The sequence below is a fragment of the Eurosta solidaginis genome, chromosome 4 (assembly GCF_040869045.1).
Source record: "Eurosta solidaginis isolate ZX-2024a chromosome 4, ASM4086904v1, whole genome shotgun sequence".
Lineage (NCBI taxonomy): Eukaryota > Metazoa > Arthropoda > Insecta > Diptera > Tephritidae > Eurosta > Eurosta solidaginis.
The window spans coordinates 212,727,261-212,748,980 of record NC_090322.1 but is presented as its reverse complement, the minus strand read 5'-3'; the positions used below and the strand labels follow the sequence as shown (position 1 = coordinate 212,748,980).

Here is a 21,720-nt window from a genome sequence, read left to right as displayed (position 1 = left end):
GCCAAGATTTTAAGGGTTTTTTATTTCGCCCTGCAGAACTTTTTCATTTTCTTCTACTTAATATGGTAGGTGTCACAACCATTTTATAAAGTTTTTTCTAAAGTTATATTTCGCGTCAATAAACCAATCCAATTACCTCACCATGTTTCATCCCTTTTTTCGTATTTGGTATAGAATTATGGCATTTTTTTCATTTTTCGTAATTTTCGATATCGAAAAAGTGGGCGTGGTCATTGTCGGATTTCGTTCATTTTTCATACCAAGATAAAGTGAGTTCAATAAGTAAGTGAACTAAGTTCATTAAAGATATGTCGATTTTTGCTCAAGTTATCGTGTTAACGGCCATGCGGAAGGACAGACGAACAACTGTGTATAAAAACTGGGCGTGGCATTAACCGATTTCGCCCGTTTTCACAGAAAACAGTTAACATCATAAAATCTATGCCCCTATCAAATTTCAAAAGGATTGGGTAATTTTTGTTCGACTTATGGCGTATCAAGTATCCCAGACAAACTAAATGAAAAAGGGCGGAGCCACACCATTTTGAAATTTTCTTTTATTTTTGTATTTCGTTGCACCATATCATTACTGGAGTTGAATGTTGACATAATTTACTTATATACTGTAAAGATATTAATTTTTTTGTTAAAATTTTACTTTAAAAAAAATTTTTTCTTAAAGTGGGCGTGGTCCTTCTTCGATTTTGCTAATTTTTATTGGGCATACATATATTAATAGGAGTAACGTCCCTGCCAAATTTCATCATGATATCTTCAACGACTGCCAAATTACAGCTTGCAAAACTTTTAAATTACCTTCTTTTAAAAGTGGGCGGTGCCACGCCCATTGTCCAAAATTTTACTAATTTTCTATTGTGCGTCATAAGTTCAACTCATCTACCAAGCTTCGTCGCTTTATCTGTCTTTGGTAATGAATTATCGCACTTTTTCGATTTTTCGAAATTTTCGATATCGAAAAAGTGGGCGTGGTTATAGTCCGATATCGTTCATTTTAAATAGCGATCTGAGATGAGTGCTCAGGAACCTACATACCAAATTTCATCAAGATACCTCAAAATTTACTCAAGTTATCGTGTTAACGGACGGACGGACGGACGGACGGACATGGCTTAATCGAATTTTTTTTCGATCCTGATTATTTTGATATATGGAAGTCTATATCTATCTCTATTCCTTTATATATGTACAACCAACCGTTATCCAATCAAACTTAATATACTCTGTGAGCTCTGCTCAACTGAGTATAAAAAATGTTTAAAGGCAAGTATGTGTATGTGTATACATGAACTGGCAACTGGGCGTTTCATTTTGTATGCAACAGCTGGGCAGAACTTAAAAATAAAATTAAAGAAAAAAAAACTTTTTTAAAAATAAGCTTTTATTATTTTGGTTAATAAAATTAACTAAAAAGTAAACAATAAATTGACTCTAAAGAAATATAACACTTTATAAGTTCATTGTAAGCTTAAACGATAATTAGGCTTTTTCGTCTGCGACAAAAAAATTCTATATTGTACATAATTATATATTTTTAACATTAAAACTTTACACCTAAATTATTAAATCTTACAGTTTATATCACAGCCCTAATTGTTCTAATAAAAAGCGTGTTAAATTTTGATGGAATAATTAAGAACATTTAGGATCTCCTTTTCTTGCTATCGCAATGTAACACGCTTTTATTAGAACAATTAGGACTGTGATATAAACTGTAAGATTTAATAATTTAGGTGTAAAGTTTTAATGTTAAAAATATATAATTATGTACGATATAGAAGTTTTTTGTCGCAGACGAAAAAGCCTAATTATTTAAGCTTACAATGAACTTATAAAGTGTTATATTTCTTTAGAGTCAATTTATTGTTTACCTTTTAGTTAATTTTATTAACCAAAATAATAAAAGCTTATTTTTAAAAAAGTTTTTTTTCTTTAATTTTATTTTTTACTTTTAGTTCGTTTTATTAACAAGTAATAGAAGCTTGTTCTTAGAAAAGCCTTTTTCTTAAATTTAATTTAAATATGGTTTTTTTTTTTTTAATTTTTAGTAGAGTAAAATATTGTTTAAATTAGTTACGTAAACTTTACTTAGTTATTTGTAACGTTTCTCATTCTATCCATTTCTTTTAATGCATCAACATTAGAGGGTTTCTTCGAAGTCAACTTTGAACAGTCAAGTTCTTCGATTCGAATACCTGCTAAAGACCTAACGCGGCTTTTGACAGAGAGCACATATAAAATTGTGTCAAACAGTGCTAACTAACTTAAAATCATATTTTATTGTGACTTGGCCTATGTGGCGTTCAGTTTACAACTACTCATTGCAGATCTCTGCTCTGTGTGTTAAATCTGTTTTAAAATAATAGCCGTATTTTTTTTTACACGTAAACGTCTATACGCTTATAATTTATATGGACTGCTAAGCGCCAAACTTTAAATACACCTCTGAAGTTGTTGCGCATAAAATGTGTACTAATAAATTCGAATACGCATTATACGCAGATGTAACTGAAATATGTGTTTTTGTTTCACCCCCTACACTAATTCTATGTATTCTATGTGTGTCCACAATTCATCGCAACTGATTTAGCTATATGTTATACACAGGCATACAACAGAGGGTCGTGTCCCGCTTTTCGGTACACGCTGTAGCTGTAGCTAGTTGTTTAACCACTGCCGCTAGATGGGTCTCCTAAGCATTATGTAAGCGAGGATAGGTGTTTTTTTCACGCGCAAACGTAAACCTATACGCGTGTATAAAAAAAGCACGGCTAATATTCCAACTTTCGTTTAGCTAAAATTCCATCGCCAAAAATCTGTAAAACAAAATCAAGTGCGCAGAAAAGTATGCAACACTTACCGATAAAAGCCTAACCGCGTTAGCGTTCGTTGTATCACAGAATTTTTGCACTTTGAAAATGACGGCTGTTGTTTGCAAGGTTGCATTCCTTTGAGTGTTCGTTTTCACCATCTGGATTAACAAAGTCATGAGCCTGGGCATTCGCGCAATTTTAGTGATGTAAATTGCATGGCGCCAGCGCCAATGCAGTGCCAGCTCAATGGTAGCTCATTGACGAAATGACTCCAAGCGAATTTTTGACGCTACTTAGTAGTGAGTGCGTAGTACATTTTACTTGCGCTATTGAGTGAAACGACTTTTGTGTGTCAGGCACGAGTTTGGTGTTATTGGCGCTACTGGCAATGATGACACTGAGCTGTTGACGGTAGCGCTGGTAGTTCAGATTTTGAATCAGAGAAAGAGTTGATGACCCGTGTAAATTATTATGGCTTTGGCCGTGTAAATTATTATGGTGTATTTGTATATTTTAGATTTAATGCACAATTAATATGTGTGTGTTTGAGCCGCCAAATAATAACAGTAGTATTGCTAGAGTGCTGATTAGTTGATGGAATGTCGCTAATTTCCTAGCGATGATCAGCAGATTGTCAATATTTCGTTCAACGGACGCGCGAAATTGCCACATCTGCTCATATTTTCCATTCTTGATTTAAGCTGTTATGCCAATATTTTTCAGCCAGCTTTTTTCAATTAGGTAATTTTTCCAAAAGCAAAATAAATTACAGAAAAGATTACAGAGTTAAACAGCCTTAAAAATTCAGCTATGTTGGTTGTACACAGAAATACAACAGAGGGTTGTGTCCCCGCTTTTCGCAAGCGTTGAGATTCACCACGCGACACGCGTGATTCACCACGTCCAAATATCACAATCCACGGATAGGTACCGGCGGGTTTGTATGGGACTTAGGCTGTTATGCCAAAGTAAATACAAATCTATACCGATAACTGTGTTATCGATTAATTTATCGAATTCTAACAAAGTAATATTGCATTGTCATCGGAGTTATACATGTGTGCAAAATTTCAGCTCAATCGGACACCGGGAAGTGTATCAAATTTAACTTGCAAGATTCCATTACAGACAACAAAAGTGAAGCTAAATAAAAAAATAAAAAAAATGTAAGGCGCGATAACCTCCGAAGAGATCTAAGGCCGAGCTTCTCTTCCAATTTGCGTCGTGCTCCTCTTGATTTTCCCTACAAATTGGCCGGACGGGACCTACATGCTTTATGCCGACTCCGAACGGCATCTGCAAGGCAGATGAGTTTTCACTGAGAGCTTTTCATGGCAGAAATACACCCGGAGCGCTTGCCAAACACTGCCGGGGGGCGACCCCGCTTAGAAAAATTGCCTTCTAATTGAAAAACATTATTTCTAAAATTTTGATGTTGCTTTGCCCGGGAGTTGAACCCAGGGCATACGGTGTGATAGGCGGAGCACGCTACCATCACACCACGGTGGCCGCCAAAGCGTGAAGCTAAATAAAAGCTTATAAAAAAGGTGCAAATACATACACTCTACATTCTACATTGCCGAACCAACTGTTGCAAGTGCAACTAACTGATTTCAATAAATTGATCACAACTAATTGCTGACAGTTTACTTGCTTGGTGCATTGTTTTTATTGCTGTTGTCAAGAAGCAATATTGCTGCTTGCTCAGCAATACAAATATTTGTGGTTTTGCTGATTCCACCAGAAATGTTTGTTTCATGGTGCATAGTCAAAGAAAGGGCAAGCAAGATGGTTGGAAGTACTCTGAAAAAAAAAATTATATATGGAACTGGCGCAACAGATGCATCGGTAACTGCCGTTACATATTTGGCACACACACGCACATACATATATGTATAGTGAAGTAACAGCGCATGCGTAGAAGCCGCAGCAGCATTACACGGTGCACAGTGTCTTCTTTTTGGAGCAGAAAGATGGGAATATTAAACTGTATTATTTAGTACTCCTGGAGCTCGATGTGTAAATATACAGGTGTACGTCCAGACGTGCCATTGATTTGAGAAAAAAAATCGATAATTTCTCGATATCAAACAGATAAATTTTTGACAACAATTATATAATTTTTCGGCACTGAATCGATTATATTTCTTAACAAATCGATAATTTTTCGGTAAAAAATTGGTAACTATTCCATAACAAATCGATAACTTATGGATAATTTTTCGATAGATAATCCATATGATTTCGATATTAAATCGATAACTTTTCGATAACATATAGCTTTTTAATAGCAAACCGATAAACATATAGATAACTTTTAGATAAAATATCGATACATTTTCGATAACAAACCGGTAAAAGTCTTATTGATAACCTTTTTTTTATTGATATCAAAGTTATAACATTTAGATAAAAAATCAATAGCTCGCCTATACCTTGTCTCAGCGATAACAAACACGGAACACTTCGAAAACAAATTCCATTTTGACTTTGGTTTCAACTTCCAATCTTTCCTTTCCCCTCCTTTGCTTTTTTCTTTCTTTTATGTAATTTCCTTTACTTTTCTTTACTTGAAATTTTATTTTTTTTTTCATTCCACTCCCTCTCCTTTCTTTTGCTTTTCTTTCCCTACCATGCCTTGTACACATAAAACCGGAATTGCCCCTTAATTGCAAAGCCCAACAAAACCCAAAAGTTACTTATCGGCAGTGGTTAAGGGAAAGATAAGGAAACATTGCTGACGACATATAAACCAAATCCTGGCGTCGCAAATATAGGCGCCCGATATTCATATACGCGACGCAGAACTGCTTCGATATATCGTAGCGTAATGAACAAATCTTACGCGCAATATGCGCCACGCCTCCAAATCGTAGGTAAAGTCCACTCCGTCAAAATTCGCAAGCTTAAAATGTTAAAGACGAAAGCCTGAAGCACAGAAGTGGTAACTCTTTCCACCGTAAACACTCGAAAGCATTGAAGGGAGTCTGTGTAAACACAGGCCCTTTTCGAACATTAAACTAACACACTGTGCTAACCAAAAGTGAGCGGTCGGCTTTGATAACTCTTACTTGCATATGTATGAATATTATGCTGGTCAGTAAAAATGGGGATTTTGTAAGTCTTTATCATCATCAATTGTCGCTGAACCACCAAGGCGATTTTGGCTCCAACAGAGATCAAGCCTTTCTCCACCTACCTCCCGCAACTCGTTGGAAGTCTGGAGGTTAGAGTGGGATAAAAAGTAGAAGTGTCGTTGGTAAAGAGAAGGAAAGTTAGTTGGTGTTAGGGGGTGAATGAGACTGGGGGTAGAAGAAAATCTTCCCGGTCAACTAGTATAAACAATTAAAATAGATATATCGCGCTATATACCCTAATGTGATGATGAGCCTTTTCTCGTCCATTTTTGGTATGCTACATTTTTTCTGAAAAGCTTTTCAACGCAGTGCTACACTCGTCTACCATGTGCACACGTGTCCTACAGCGGCAATTGAAAGGATCCTCTCAATACTGGGAGTCGAATCGACTGTGGTAGAATTTATCAGCATATTGTTGAGTTGAAACGCTGTAGCGGCGAAGTGGGGGTAGGCGGGTGCTCAGGGAGAGGTGAGAAGGGGCACATGGCGGTGGGTTTTCTTTCTCCTCTACTTTGGGTCGTTGCAATGATTTTTGTGAGGGCTACATTTTTAAATACATTGAGGAATGTTTTATATCGTTACCTGGGTGTCGTGACTAGGTCATCCGAATCATGCGGATAGGCTGTTAGTCTTAAAAAAACTGAGATCGTTCTGCTTACGCGGAATTGAGGCAGTACCGCTGGTGCTGTCTGACAGGGTTAGTTACCATGTAAATATTCTGACCAAAAGCTGTCATGGAAGCTTAATGTGGTCACTAGATACTTATACAATGTTCAAAAGGTTGAATGTAGTGCAGCGATGCAGAATCTGTACTCGTTTACATTGCGGGCAAAATATCTGCGGTTGTGGCGATTATTTTTAGTAGGGACATTTCGGGAGAGTTTTTGAGGCTAAGTTTATTCACTCTGCCCTAACCGTGGTGACACAGGGTTTTATTATAATGAGATATAAATAAAAGTAAACCGATATTTACAAATAATGCTCATTAAATAGACTAACAACATTCTAAATTATCATTCATTTTGTGGCCACCCTAATACACATAGAAACAATTTTCTGAGTTTTCTTTGCAATTATCTACTTCTTATTGTTTTTATTACCACTCTTCTCGTTGTAGTAGATATTGTCATCTGTACTTTCATTCCGGCTTTCCAATACGGCGCTACTGCGTTGATATTGAATTGAGTTTAAGTAGACAATATTTGTAAGATTTTTTGTGTTGCACGCATAGCATTTAGCGGCTGATTTTAGCTGTCAAATGTTAGTTTTTTTTTTTCAAGCCAAATTTTGTCTTTGTACTTTTATTTTCTTTACGTTTTTACCGATATCTGTGTTGTTGTTAGTGTGTTGCCAATGTATCATTTTCATTGCGTGTTAAAGTTAAAATGATTCCATTCACATCGTTTTTCTTGCCATTATTCTTTCAACCAACTGTTATATTTCTCCGCAGGCAATGCGTGCCACAAATTGTTGCCGTAAAAAAAAGCTTGACACACTTTTGTTATATTTGTATACTATACCCAAGTGGCATGTTTGCTTTACTAATACAATACATTTGCGAAATTTTAAAACTTTTCTTTGTATGCAATTTTTTCCCAATTACGTTTTATGGGTTCTCGCAAATATGTAATTTTCAAGTTACAAATTGATCCAAGCAAAAAATAAATAAAACAAACAGATAAGAGAATTGATTATTTTTTGATTAAAACAATAGATAAAAATACATACCCTTTACGACAGGAAGCTGAATTTTATATTTCGCGGTTAATGCAATAAATTTGTTTTCAGCTACATTACCAAACTAAAAAGGGCGCATCCCTTGAAGCTTGCTCCGTAGACGTACCAATTAGATTGGGCGAGAATAAGAGAAGATGAGAGATGCACATGATCGACTAAGATAGGCGTGGGTTCAAGCACGTGGCTGTAAAGTGTCGAAGATTATGTGAAGGTCTTGCAACCTTTGACTAACAAAGTTGTTTCTCTCATTAAAAAGATTGTAGACTAATGGCGGGTATTCTGACTGAACACTGCCTTGTGGTATCACATGCTTCTAAATTACGCTTGGTCAGTGATAGCAGATGTAGGAAGTGTGGGTTGGAGGAGGAAACGAACGAGCACGTTTTGTGCTCGCGCCCTGCGCTTGCCAGGCTAAGACACCGGCTATTAGGAGTGATTCAGCTGTCAGATCTAGAAGCAGCAAGTGGCTTAAGTCCTAGAAAGCTAAGATCGGAGTTATTTTTTAGAACATAGGTCTTGGTTTTTGATAGGGTGCTTCAGTTCGGTCGTTAAAATAAACTTCTGGTAACACTACGAACTTATTCCATCTATGTGACGTCCTCATGGACCGGCCAGTTCAACCTAATATACATTACAAAAATCCTCCTACAAAGAAGCCTGCTCTTCTTAAATAGCTATGCAACTTTGTGAGGGCCAACAATGCATTTCAAGTTAGCTTAAAAGTACAGTTTATATTGAAAGTGAAGTTTTGAAAAAAATTAAATAGATCATACATTTATTTTAAAGCAGAATCAGGAAATATTCGCAGAATAGATGGCAGAAATAACTATCGCATTTACTTCATTTAAATTTTTTTATATAAACACCACAGCACCTTTACGGACGGGACCTACATGTTTTATGCCGACTCCGAACGGCATCTGCAAGGCAGATGAGTTTTCATGAGAAGCTTTTTATGGCAGAAATACACTCGGAGTGCTTGCCAAACATTGCCGAAGGGCGTCCCCGCTTAGACAAATTTTCTTCTAATTGAAAAACCTTATTTCTAAAAATTTTAAGTTGCTGTGCCCGGGCTGCGAACCCAGGGCATACGGTGTGGTAGGCGGAGCACACTACCATCACACCACGGTGGCCGCCGTTAATGGAAAGTGCAATCGATATTATACGCTTTTGCGCGCTAATGTGCTACCACGGATTTACTCTAACCCGCCAAAACTTGTATACCTGTACGCTTTTGGGCCAGTACGCTCTTGCGCCAATACGCTGATACACTTTATGGTTAATATTATTTTACGCTTATGAGGTAATGCTTAAGCTAATGTGCGCTTATCCTGTTACGGCCATACGCTTAAGCCACTACGCTTATGTTACTCCGCTTACGCTGGGACTCTCACACCAGTAGTTTATGGTGCTTTGAATATGCTTGAAAAGAAACCATTTAAACTCATAGACGCGAAAGTTCCATCATACCGAATCGTACCAAATTCAACTCCAACAAAGGCTGCTTATATTCGTAACACTTTCGTAAACCCCGGACATTGATATTTACGGGTTACGACAGCAAAAACTTCTGCGTGGGCAGAGCTTGTTAATTTCAATCAACAACAGAAAATAGTATTTGCTCTACGGCTATGTTCGTTTTTGTGAACATATGAGAGTCATTAGCAATCGTAGGCTCTTGCATTCCTCAGTTCTCACTACCAAAGCAGTTGCACTTGTGTGAACAGTAGCGTAAAAAATCAGAACCATTTCGGGGCATCAAAATTTTCTTTGGAGAGATGGAGAGGGCCAATTCTTCATTGAGGGATACTTTCAAAAAGGTGGCGTATTTTGAAAATATAGCTGAAAGCAGTCTTACGAAGTCTATATCAGTATTTTGCGGAAATAGAGGGCTGTTTTATTGGTGATGTTATGTCTCTGAATTGAATAAAGACACAACAAAGTGGGTAGTGCGATGAATAAGAACAAGATAAAATACCTAACTCCTTCAAGAAAACTAAATTGGAAGATTTTCCCGTAAAATTTATGGTCCCGCCCGGTATGCCAACTGCGGTTATCGAAGGACCTATATTGATGAGATGTCTGAGCTTTACGCAGACATGAGGATAGTGCCAGGAGTAAAATGCCAAAAGCTATGCTGATTGCGCCGTGTTATGGGAATGAGTGAATAGAGGTTCGGCCAAAAAGATATTGCTTTCGACAACCGTAATTAGAAGTAGAGGAGGTGGAGCCCTCCACTAAGTTGGGAGTGCCAGTTGCAGGAGGACGCGATCTCTCTCTGTGTTTTCAATTGATTTTACGATTAGGAAAATGGCAAAATCACGTAGACAATTGACCGACAAATGATGATTGTAATTATAAGGATGTGGAGACCGAATGAATTCCGACTCCCAGGGGAAGAAGTGACTATCTCTGCTGGTAATCCGCACTGAAATGGTCCAATCAGCTAAGTGAATAAAGTGAATAGCACTTATCGAAAGTTATTTGGTATTTGAGTGGAAGAGTGGAATTCCGAAATATGATCTCTAAAAGAAGGGTATCAGAGTTTTTAAGAGTTTTATATTCTATTTGTCCCCTTTTGCTGTTATAATCTCCTCTGTTGCTTCATATTATTTCTTCAAAGTTCATTGTATTGTTTTGTCTGGCGGGCACTTTTATTGGAATTTAGTGCTTCCCTTGGTAGAGTAATTTATGCAATTAGTGTATTGCCAATACAACAGCAACAATATCAATATCAATGCAAAATGTGCAGCAACTACAAATACTTCAAGTGTGTATGTAGTAAAATAATGACAACAAAACCAGCAAACACTAAAAATAACGCTATCAACGTATTGATATCTCCAAATGCCATCGGAAAATCGCTTTCGTAAGGAGAAATAAACCAAAATAGATTTCAGCAAAGGTCGTGAATCCTTGAGGATGCTGCTTGCAGCATATAAAAGCCAGTCATATGCAGAAATGCCGTGGCATCATGCGCATGCGCTCTTTCGCCGGTGTTGCATGCAAATTAAGCACAAATGCAACGAATCTGCCAGCAATCAATGGCAAGATGGTACAACAAAGGAGCAAAATTGTCGAACTCACAACGAACATACATTCTAACGCATACGACTGAGCTTACATACAGCTGCAGGTTTAATGCACACTGACTTAACAACGCCAAAGTGTGTGTGAGTATGTGTTTGCCACATTTTGTTGCATATCAATATGCTGTGGCTTCAGCTGCTGCTGCATTTACTAATTCTCTCTATTGCCTCAAGCAGCAATCAGTGTCATTTTCATTTGTTCGCAATTTTCTGGAATAATGTTACAACAACTATAATAATCACAATGCAAATTGGCAACTCAACTTGTTGGTAACAGTGCGGAGGTGCAAAAAAAATGTGTGCAGAAATTGCTTGAACGAAAACAGAAGTAACAACAAAACAATCGACATCGACAAATCGTGTCAAGTTTTTTAACGTACATAAGTATTTCCTGCGGACAACGCTTCTAGCAGCTACTACTAATAGCTGCTCCTGCTTCTGCTATTCGGTTTGCTGCAATCAACTGCACAAGCGCGTGTGTTGCCGTTTTGAGATGTGTTCCCTCAAAACATTGCTAATAATAAGTGCACCAATCAAATTTGAATAAACTGAAAATATGTTGTGATGGTCATGTTATGATTGTAAGTGGAAGGATGTGAAATATTAGAAATTAAATATTAATAGAAAAGTGAGCAGAAAAATTAATAATATGTACTAGGCCTATATGTAAGTTAATATTTTAACGAATTTTGGGAAATTCTGTTTATTTTGCGCCTTCTGATATCGTTCGAGTGGCTGAACTCTCGCATAAATAACTCAAATACCCAATATAGCAATATTTACTTTATTAAGACAACTTTGGGAGTAATACTTCACAATTACAATTCTTGCGTAGTTCGCTAAAGCGTGTTAAAATCAAAATGATTCCTTATCGCTTGCACCGCACTACTTGTATACTCTCAGTTAAACTTTTCACGAATATGTCTTCTGGAACAGTTGTATCTCGTACTTTGTTATTTAGCTGTATACATATATATCTGTAGTTTATGCTTGTGTATGTGTGAGTAACAGCTTCTGCTCTTAGCTGATGATAATGTAATGTGTGATTGTTTCTCTTTTTCTTCGCTCCTATCTACTGACTACATACGTGTATGTGAAATAATTTCTTCTTTTCAAGCTGCTGGTTATGTGTTTGAAATATTCTTCGTTGCCTTCTATGTATGTGTTTTTTTTTTTTTTTTTTTTGTTTTACGAGGAGGAAGCATCGAAAGCCTCATAGTCAGTGTGGGACTTTAACCGCACTAAACCTCCTACCGTCTGAGTACCATTTACCCCCCGGTACTACCGTCAAGTATTCCGTCGGGAGGTAGGTTGAGCACTAAGCTCTACGTCTGGCGGGGTCACGTTGCTGTACTTAGATAGTGTCGCGGTATGGTTAACGCTGGGACTGACACGCCCTGCTTACTACCTGAATGTGCTTGACGCATACCACTTCTACGAATATTTGCAAGCCTACCTTAAACACTGTGCATATAGTGCTTGTGGCATGCTTGTGCGTTCGACTACTTGTATTGTAGGGTTTTGTTTTTTTTACATATGTATATATGTGTAAACAAATTCTATATGTATAAATAGAAATTTTTTTTTTTTTTTTTTTTTTGTTTTTTTTCCACAATACGTAACGGGGCTTTCCTCGTACTTCCACCGGTTGGAGAGGTCTTCTCTCCAATCCGAGTATAAACTCTGATTGCATGTGAGACGTTTACCCTCATACTCGTTGTTTCTACGGTTGGAGAGGCCTTGTCTCCAATCCGTAGGTTTGTTGTTGCGTGAATATTGACTGCTTTTGGTCGCACGGTTGAAGAGGCCGTGTCTCCAATCCGTGCTTTATTCCTTCACCTGGGGCAGTATTCGAACGGTTGAAGAGGCCTTGTCTCCAATCCGTCGCCTTGTTTGCTATTACATTTACCTACATATATTACGGTATTTTCTTATGTTATCATTCTCACGCCGCTAATTGTACGGAGGCCTTGCATTCAATACGTGCTCAGCTCGATCCCCTCCACCTTAGCAATTTGTTATCCACCCACACAACTCGACTGTTCGTTCGACAATGTTCGTTCTATGTATGTGTGTAAATGGCTTATTGTCGTTGTGTTTCTTTACTAACAGCATTGTGATATTAGAAATGCTAATATTCGCCACAATATGTATGCCTTTCGAAACGTAACAAAATCTGTTATTAAAATGAAATAAATTCAAATCAAAACGCAACAAAACTATTTGTTATTGATATTAAGGAAAAATTGCAAAATCTAACACTATCCACACGGCTGTGCACGGTGGGGCCGAGATCTCCTAGAGGACACACTATTCAATCTTTTCCAAAAATAAAAACGGGATTTGTTGTAAAATTAAAAGAAAATAATTATTAAAGAGTTGTTTACAAATTTTTTCAGGCAAATCCCACTGTGCAGTACTAAGCTCCCAGAAAGAAGGAGTTGTCGTCAAGTATTTCTTATCAGACCTGGGGAATTCAATGATTTTGGCAGATTGTGTGCCATCCATGGCAAAGCATATCGTTACCCTGCACGTGATAGTAAGCGTATAGCTCGGCTGACTCAGTGACCATCTATAGATGGAGAGATCGCAGATGACCAGTGAAACAGATTTCAATTCGTTTGTGTACTCATACAGGCTAAGGTGTCCGCTTGACAGCGGCACGGGATATTGCTAACTCCCAGAACTCAGATGAGCTTAATCGTAAAATAGTACAATGCAATCGCAAAGCTTTGAAAGCGGGTTTAAATTACTTAAGCGCTAAGGTGCCGCCGTGGTGCGGTACACCCCGGCCAAAGCAACATAAAAATTTTAAAAACTAGTTTTTGAATTAGAAGAAAATTTTTGTAAGCGGGGTCCCCCTCGGCAGTGTTTGGCAAGCACTCCGAGTGTATTTCTCAGTAAAAGCTCATCTGCCTTGCAGACGCCGTTCGGAATCAGGCATAAAAGAATTAGGTCCCGTAACCCAATTCGGTGGTTATCGTGCCTTACATTTTTTTTTTGTAAGCGCTAAGGTAGACTCCCCTTATCGCCATTGCTCTTTGTTTTTACTGGCTTAAATTGCATTAGAGGTGAAAACTTATGACTCCGAAGTATTGGTTACTTGGCACTGAACGTCATGCTGAACATATACCCAGTAGATATTGCGGGAAAGGCGGCCGCGGCAAGGTCGTTGGTCAGGCTTCGTGATATGGGATATAGACTTTCTGACTGCGGACACTCTAGCCTTCTTACCAGTTTCGACTTCATCCCGGACAGAACGGACTACTGTATGCCGATAACAGCTCCCTATACAACCTTCACCCCAGTTATTCCAGAGAGAGAGGATTGGGGAAGAGGAATTATCTGGGGCATGGGACCGGTTAACTTGTTCACGGATGGGTCAAAGCTGGATGGAAAGGTTGGTGGGGGGGTCTTTTGTCAAGAGCTAAATTTAAGCCGCAAGTTTAAGTTGGCTGATCACTGCAGTGTATTCCAAGCGGAAATTGCTGCGATTAAGGATGCGGTGGATGGAATGCTATCCAGTGCTACCACGGTTAGGGAATTTAACATCTACTCTGATAGCCAATCGGCTATCAAGGCCTTGAACTCAACTACAGTGCGATCGAGGGTGGTCTGGGAGTGCCTGACCTCGCTTGCGATTGCATCGAATTATTTTACAATTAAGATTATCTGGGTCCCGGGCCATAGTGATATCCCGAGTAACTGTCAAGCGGATCTCTTAGCCCGCATCGGTACAACTGAACCGGATGAAGATGGCTGTAGGGACTTCGGGATCCCGCTGGCCACCTGTGGATTGCTCCTCCATACCTGGGCCTCGAATCAGCTCAGCAAACGTTGGGCGGATACCACGTCTTGCAGGGTAGCAAGATCTTTCTGGCCGAAAGTGGATGGCAGGAGGTCTGCTGAAATAATTGGGTTCACTAAGGCTCACCTATCAATGGTCATTGGGGTTTTGACAGGGCACTGTCCCATGGGTATCCATGCGGTACGTCTCAATATACTGGAAACTCCATCCTGCTGCAGCTGTATGGAGGATGATGAGGTGGAATCACCAAATCACTTTATGCTTGATTGTCCAGCTTTTGCCAGAATTAGGCGAAAGTACTTCGGTCGCGACTCACTTGGATCTCCCGAGGATATATCCAAAGTTGAGATCGGTATCATTCGGAGCTTTATCGTTGCTACCCAACGATTCTCTAAGTAGCTGGATCTAGGTCACCGTTATTTTTGGTGTATGTGGTATCACAACGGACCTTCGTGTTGTCCAAGTGAGCTATCCTTATCAGGGAAGCTACCACCTAACCTATCCATTGGTTACGGGTTAAAGTACCTAATTTTGCTGTGAAAACCGAACTACCTAATTAGACATAAGCTAGGTCGAACTGTCTGGCATTAAGCTATATCTTCAGACATTTTTAAAAGCTGGTTGTAAACAATAAGCACTTGTAAAGTCTGATGAATGAAAGGAAAGAAAACGTTTATAGCTTAAGTCATTAATAAAAACAAAATTTATTAAATAGTCTTGTTTCATCATTCGATTGGCCATTTCCTATAAGGTTGCTGATTTTAGTAAATGCTTGGGGAATTTGCTTGCATTCTCTAAACTCGAGTTGATAATTATTTTCGATCACAGAATGTAGAGAATTTTGTATTCTTCCTTTTTAAAATTTAATGTCTTACCTTAAAAATTTCAAATAAATTTAATTCCTTTTATCCGTTTCTTACAGGTGAGTGACTTTTAAATGCGCATGCGCACATGAATTACTGAAAATCGACTTCCTAAAAAATTTATAGTGAGTACACTTAAAACAAATGTAAAAAAATAAATCATAAAATCTCCAAAATTAAATTCTCTTATTGAAGATTACCTTGAAAAACTAAATAAGGTATTTTATATCGCGCCAATTCCTAAATCGTTTTTGGAGCTACGGATATTGGCTGTTGACAACTAAATACTCATAACTACAAATATGTATTCTTAGTTTAGTAAATTATGTTGTTTACATTATTTTAATACTTTGCCTATTTAATTTTGCAACACAAATTTTTTTCTTTTTCGGACCGACCATAAATTTGTTGCTTATGTGTCATGTGGATTGTTGTTGTTGCTAGATAATATCGTTATGCATTGCTTAACAAATTACTGTGCCATTAGCGATTTGCAGATATCTCGTTAATTTTCTATGCTACAGGTGTTGACTCTAAAGAAACGCTTATAGAATTATAATTTTTAAGCAAATTTATTGCCTATCTTTTTTGGCGTTATTTGCTGGCATTTACATGCGAAAATCGTGCTATGATGTCTATACACATTTATCGTTTCACTTATGGGACTGTACCCATATATATATATATAAGAAGAAATATGATTCATAAAATGTCATTCAGTCATATATTTAAATTGGCGCAGTGCTACATGCTCCATACTTCCCAAACGTCACCTTGCCGTCATCGGTCTCTTGCCTTCCAATTGGTAACAGAGCAACCTGTTGTACGAACAAGTGTCTTGATTTCAAGTAAAAACCAGTTTTGGCATCTCTTTCACTATTCTGGAAAATCTGCGAGGTTTTTTCTTCAATTAGAGATTCTTGAACTTCTGCCATGCAACTTGCAAAAACCCGCCCTAACAAAGCCTTCCTAAGAAACTTTTGTATACTCACGATGACACTAAGTGCAGTCTTAAGGAAGACCACAATCTGGTCCTTTAGCAGGTTTGAATCAAAAGTACACTTCAGCGTTCCTATATGTGCTTAAAAAAGATTGAAAGGATGCTATGCTTCCGTCGAAAGTATACCTGAGTACTACTGTACCTCAAACAGTGTGGGTCTCAGCTTTTAACCTTTTCGGATTGATTTCCTACTGTTCAACAGGCGATATTCACGAGTCATCGTTTCGTTATCGGCTCGAAAGATTTACGTCAAAAGGTTGGAAGCAGTACAGCGATTGGCGACTGTTAGGATCAGCTGGGCAATTCGTACAGCACCAATTCTGGTACCAAACGCAATGCTGAATCTGTACCCAGTTGATATCGTGGGCAAAATGGCCACAGCCCGAGCATCGGCGTATAGGCTTGTGAATAGCGGTCACTACAACATTCTGACCGAATTCGGCTTTATCTCTGGCAGGTGGACTTTACTACAGGTTAATCTGTTAACGCGTGAATCCAGGCTGAACAAGATAATCTCGGCGTTAGCTTGAAATTTTGAATTTAGCATCTACTTAGATGGTCAAGCGGCTATCAAGGCACCAACCTGTCCTACCGTTAGGTCTAGTGCAGTGTAGGATTGATTGACCTCACTTGCGACTGCATCCAACTACTTTTTAACAGAAATTATCTGGGTCTCAAGGCATAAGAATACTCCTGGCAATTCGGAATTCTGCTGACCACTTCTGTCTGCTTCTGGATTGGTGTGGTATTTTAGCCAGTCAGGCAAACTCTGGGCTGACAAGACATTCTGGCCCGTTGTTAAATCCAAGCGCTCGGCGAAGCTATTAGGGTTCATGAAAGCTCATCTATCCATGATTATTCTAGTGCTAATAGGACAATGAACAATGGGAGTTTATATGTTTATGCAGTGTGCCTTAATACATTGAACAGCCCCAGCTATGTAAGCTGTGTAGAAAACGACAATTTGATATCTTGCAGTAATTTTATGCTCAGCTATACAGCCTTTGCGAGAACGAAGCATAAATATTTCGGTAAAAATGTATGCAAATCTCCGGAGAAACTGTCCAAGATCGGGGTGTGCCTTATTCGTGGCTTTATCGTTGCCACGCAGTGATTCGCTAAATAACTATAAGCCAGTTCCGGAAGCCGGACCAACATAAAAGTGTGCAAGTGAGCTGTTCCTTACCTGACAGCTGCCACACAAACTAACCTATTGGCAGTGCAAATAAAAACGTAGTGCACTCTGCCTACCTATGATATGCACCAGTCGACAAAATTTTTTTTTTTTTTATCTAGATTTTATGGCGCCAAACTTATTAAATTTTATGCAGATATTCCACTTAAGCGAAAGCTGTCTGACAAATATAATATATACCTGTGGTGTTTTCAATACTATTCACTCAGCTATTTTCTATTTAAATTATCACTTGCTAAATTAAGTGCCAGCACAAGTGTCGTTGTTGTTTTAAATCATATTTTATGCAGGTGCAAATAATAGAATCTGTGGATCTTCATATTAATAAAAAAGCGGCAGTGATAATTGAGTATGTTAAGTTATTTAAGCTTCAGAAACCTTTGGTCTTGATTCTATGAAGCAAATGTTGTTGAGCTTCTACATACATGGGAATCCAGTACGCCTATACGGCTGAGTTTTTTGTATGCCTTTCTCGGCTAAGCTACAGTAAAGAAAGAGTCCGACCCAGTATTTAATCAAGGTAAACAAAAGTTCTTTCAACCGTATAAATTTTAGAGAACATTAACAAATTACAAAATATTAACCTTTAATTTTATTTAATTACTAATTTACTCTGAAAATTCCACGAATCATAAAACACTGAAAAAATTTTGGATAACTAATTAAATTAAATTTGACAAATGCTCACAGTAAATTGCATAAATTTACTCAACAAATTAGCAAATAATTTTCGTGCGCCACAAACAACAGTCAAAAATTTAAGTAAGTAATGAAAAATAAAAAAAAACACAAACAGCAGAAACAATACAGAATACATAATTGGATGGGTGCAGTTGACAATGCAATAACGACTTTAATTGCAATAAAACAAGTTTGCAGAAAATAAAAAAAAAAAAACAAACACGATTTTCAATATAACAATTTACCGGCTTATGCACCATTTTTTATTGCTTATTTTTCGTGTAGATCTTTATTTTTATTTGCTGGCGTGCGTGCTGCGTAACACCCATATGACAATAAAAGGTTAATTGAATTGAGGGTTATGGAATAAGAATGAATTTGAACTGGAAAAATTTAAAACTGTTGATCATTTTTGTTAAATACTTACATCCCTTGTATGTACAAGTATATTACGGAGATTCGATTTTTAATTTTTTGTGATCCCGATTTAGGTGTCGACTGTTTTGAAACGGAATTATAACGAAAATCGATCGGTCCATAAAATTAAATTATATAAAACAAACTTAACTAAATTAAGGTAAAACAAAATAAAATGAAATAAAATAAAATAAGATAAAATAAAATAAAATACATCAAAATAAAATGAAAAAAAAAAAAACAAAATTATAAAAATAACATAAAATTTAATTAAATAAAATAAAATGTAAAAAACTAAGATTAAATAAAATAAACAAAGCAAAAAATAACATAAAATAAAATCAAATTAAAAAAAAAACAGCAAAATAAAATAAAACAAACAAAAATAAAGGTTATAAAAATAACATAAAATAAAATAAAATGAAATAAAATAAAATAAAGTAAAATAAAACAATATAATATAAAACAAAATAAAATAAAATTTAATAAAATAGAAGAAATCAAAAATAAATTAAGTAAACAAACTACGTCAAATTAAATTAAATAAAAAAAAACATAATAAAAAAATAAAAAAGTAAAAAATAACATAAAATTAAAAAATAGTAAAATACAATAAAATAAAGTAAAATGAACTAAAACAATATAACATAAGATATTATAAGATTAAATTAAATAAAAAAAATAAAACAAAATAATATAAAATAACATAAAATAAAATAAAATAAAATAAAATAAAATAAATTAAATTAAAATGAAATCAAACAAAATTAAAAAATTAAGTAAAATAAGATAATATATTTTAAAATATAATAATATTACATTAAATTAAATTAAACAAAAATAAAAAAATTAAAAAAACAACATGCAACTAAATTAAATTAAATAAAAAAATTAAATAAAACAAATAAAATAAAATAAAATAAAATAACAACAATACAAAATCAAAAATAAACAAAGTAAAAAAATAATATAAAAAAAAATACCATAAAATTAAATAATATATAAGATAAAAAGTAAATAAAAATAAAATAATATAAAATAAAATACATGCCGAAACCCGGGATTGAAACGGGGACCTTTAGATCTTCAATCTAACGCTTTCCCAACTGAGCTATTTCGGCTTATAGAATAACTACTGCTCGTTTCCCAATTGTCTGTGGTTTCCTTGTGCTAAGTGCTAGAAATGCATTCATCAAGCCTCATACTAATCGCTACTTACTAGCACAACAACAAAACACCTTAATAAACTAATATTTTCAAGTGATAACATATCGTATACTTAGATCCAAACGGCTATCAATTGAAAATTTTGCTCGGAGAACTCGAAAACACTCACACACAATAAAATGTTTATTTTGAATTAAATATTTCCTTGGTGAGTAGAGAATATATTAATAAATTGATTAAACAAATCTATTGGTATTGAGTTTGTGAGCTATAAGGTAAAATGGTAGTGGTTTTTGGGTTAGTCCGTTTTAGAACTAAGTACGTAGATAGATGGACGATATGTTCTATACTTTATGAACCTTTAAGTTCACCGCCCCTCTTATCTTATGAAAAGCCAGTTAATTAAGTAAATGAAACCTGTCTATTAGCAGATATTTACCTAAAACGCTTATCTTCTTTGAAGATTAATAGTAGCCTAAATTGACTTCTAAGTCAATTTAAATTTAGCTTGGTTCACTAGTAGATACTCAGATATACACCTCAAGCAATTCACAAAATTTCCAAGTAAAACGCAAAACAAAAACGTTGAATACAAATTATCCAACATAAAGTTTATAAATTTTCAACCTCCTTAAAATGCGTCTCACGGTTTTCCCCGAAATTATTTAATGGCATTTAAAAAATGTCACTTTATTATGGTGCGTGTGTAGCATAACAACTCCGGTCAACTCAACCAAGCAAGACAACTTACCACAAAACTATGCATCAAAAAAACGGTGCCGACACCAAAAACACACGCCCCTGGTACGAACGAGAACGAGGCGGTCAACCTGTTGCAACGGTAAAACAGTGAAAGTTAATAAACGATAATACTAAAGTGCTATCACAGCTTGAAAAAAAAAAAAAACAAAAAAAAAAAGGCCAATAAAGCATACAATGTTTAATGATTTGTCTCTAACATAAAACACATTAGCCTAAATAAGCGAATAATTAATTTAAAGTTTTGTTTTTCATTTGATTTAAATGCCGCCATCAATAAAATCAATTGACAAGGTGTGCAGGTTACATAAATGAGGAAGGCGGCTTAGTTTATGCACGCCCACTTAAAGTCAATTAACTAAAACAAAAGCGATTAATAGAACTTATTTTTCGAATGCGTTGAAAATCAATAGTTTTTTTTTTTGTTTTTCTTTTTCTGTTACTAAACCTGTTCTGATATGCTAATTACGCTTTTCACTAAAATAAAATGTAATATAATGAAAACTCAGTGTTGAGAAGCACAAATAGCTATAACTTTGAGTCAAAAAAGATCAGGGAAACACTGCGATAAGCCAAAAGCTCGAAATATTCTAGATATTAAAGAGATGAGACTACTTCTTCTCTGACCGACGTTCTTGGATCAGGAAAACACAACCTCCTTCAGGTAGTCAGTGAATGCAGGCTGGTATGGCATCATACCACAACATTCTAGCTGGAAGTATTAAAAATTCACTGAACATCGATCCTCCTATGCATCCACCCTCCTTTGCCTACCTGTAAACACAAATTCGAGCTTAACTGCATTGAATTGGAATGGGAATGGCGATATAGGCACATGCACTCATTAGAGTGTGACAAGTACGATCTGGTTCAGCATCAGTCGTCCCAAATGTAGAAAGTATTACTACAGTGAAATGCTAGTTCCGAACCTGATTAGTGCTATCGCATTAGAAGACGTAGTTATTTTGCAACCTCGCAGTGCTCTCAAATGACACTTTTAACAATGCAAAGTCCTAACAAATGGCAATTGGAGACT

General features: G+C 36.3%; 1 protein-coding gene and 1 non-coding gene across 7 annotated transcripts in view; one reads left to right on the top strand and one right to left on the bottom strand.

The window, feature by feature from the left end:
* The window catches only part of LOC137250947 (uncharacterized), a 396,368-nt gene that overhangs the window by 251,448 nt on the left and 123,200 nt on the right, over window positions 1-21,720 (top strand). Inside the window, exon 3 of one of the 6 annotated variants that reach the window (XM_067784707.1) lies at window positions 15,525-16,095. The exons of the other annotated variants lie outside the window; for them this stretch is intronic. Coding sequence (XP_067640808.1) covers window positions 15,525-15,528 — 4 coding nt within the window. The 3' untranslated portion in view covers window positions 15,529-16,095. Of the gene's footprint in view, window positions 1-15,524; window positions 16,096-21,720 lie in introns of those variants that run through there. 6 annotated transcript variants of the gene reach the window in all.
* TRNAF-GAA (transfer RNA phenylalanine (anticodon GAA)) lies at window positions 19,807-19,879 on the bottom strand. The gene has a single exon. It is a non-coding gene; the product is annotated as a tRNA-Phe (tRNA).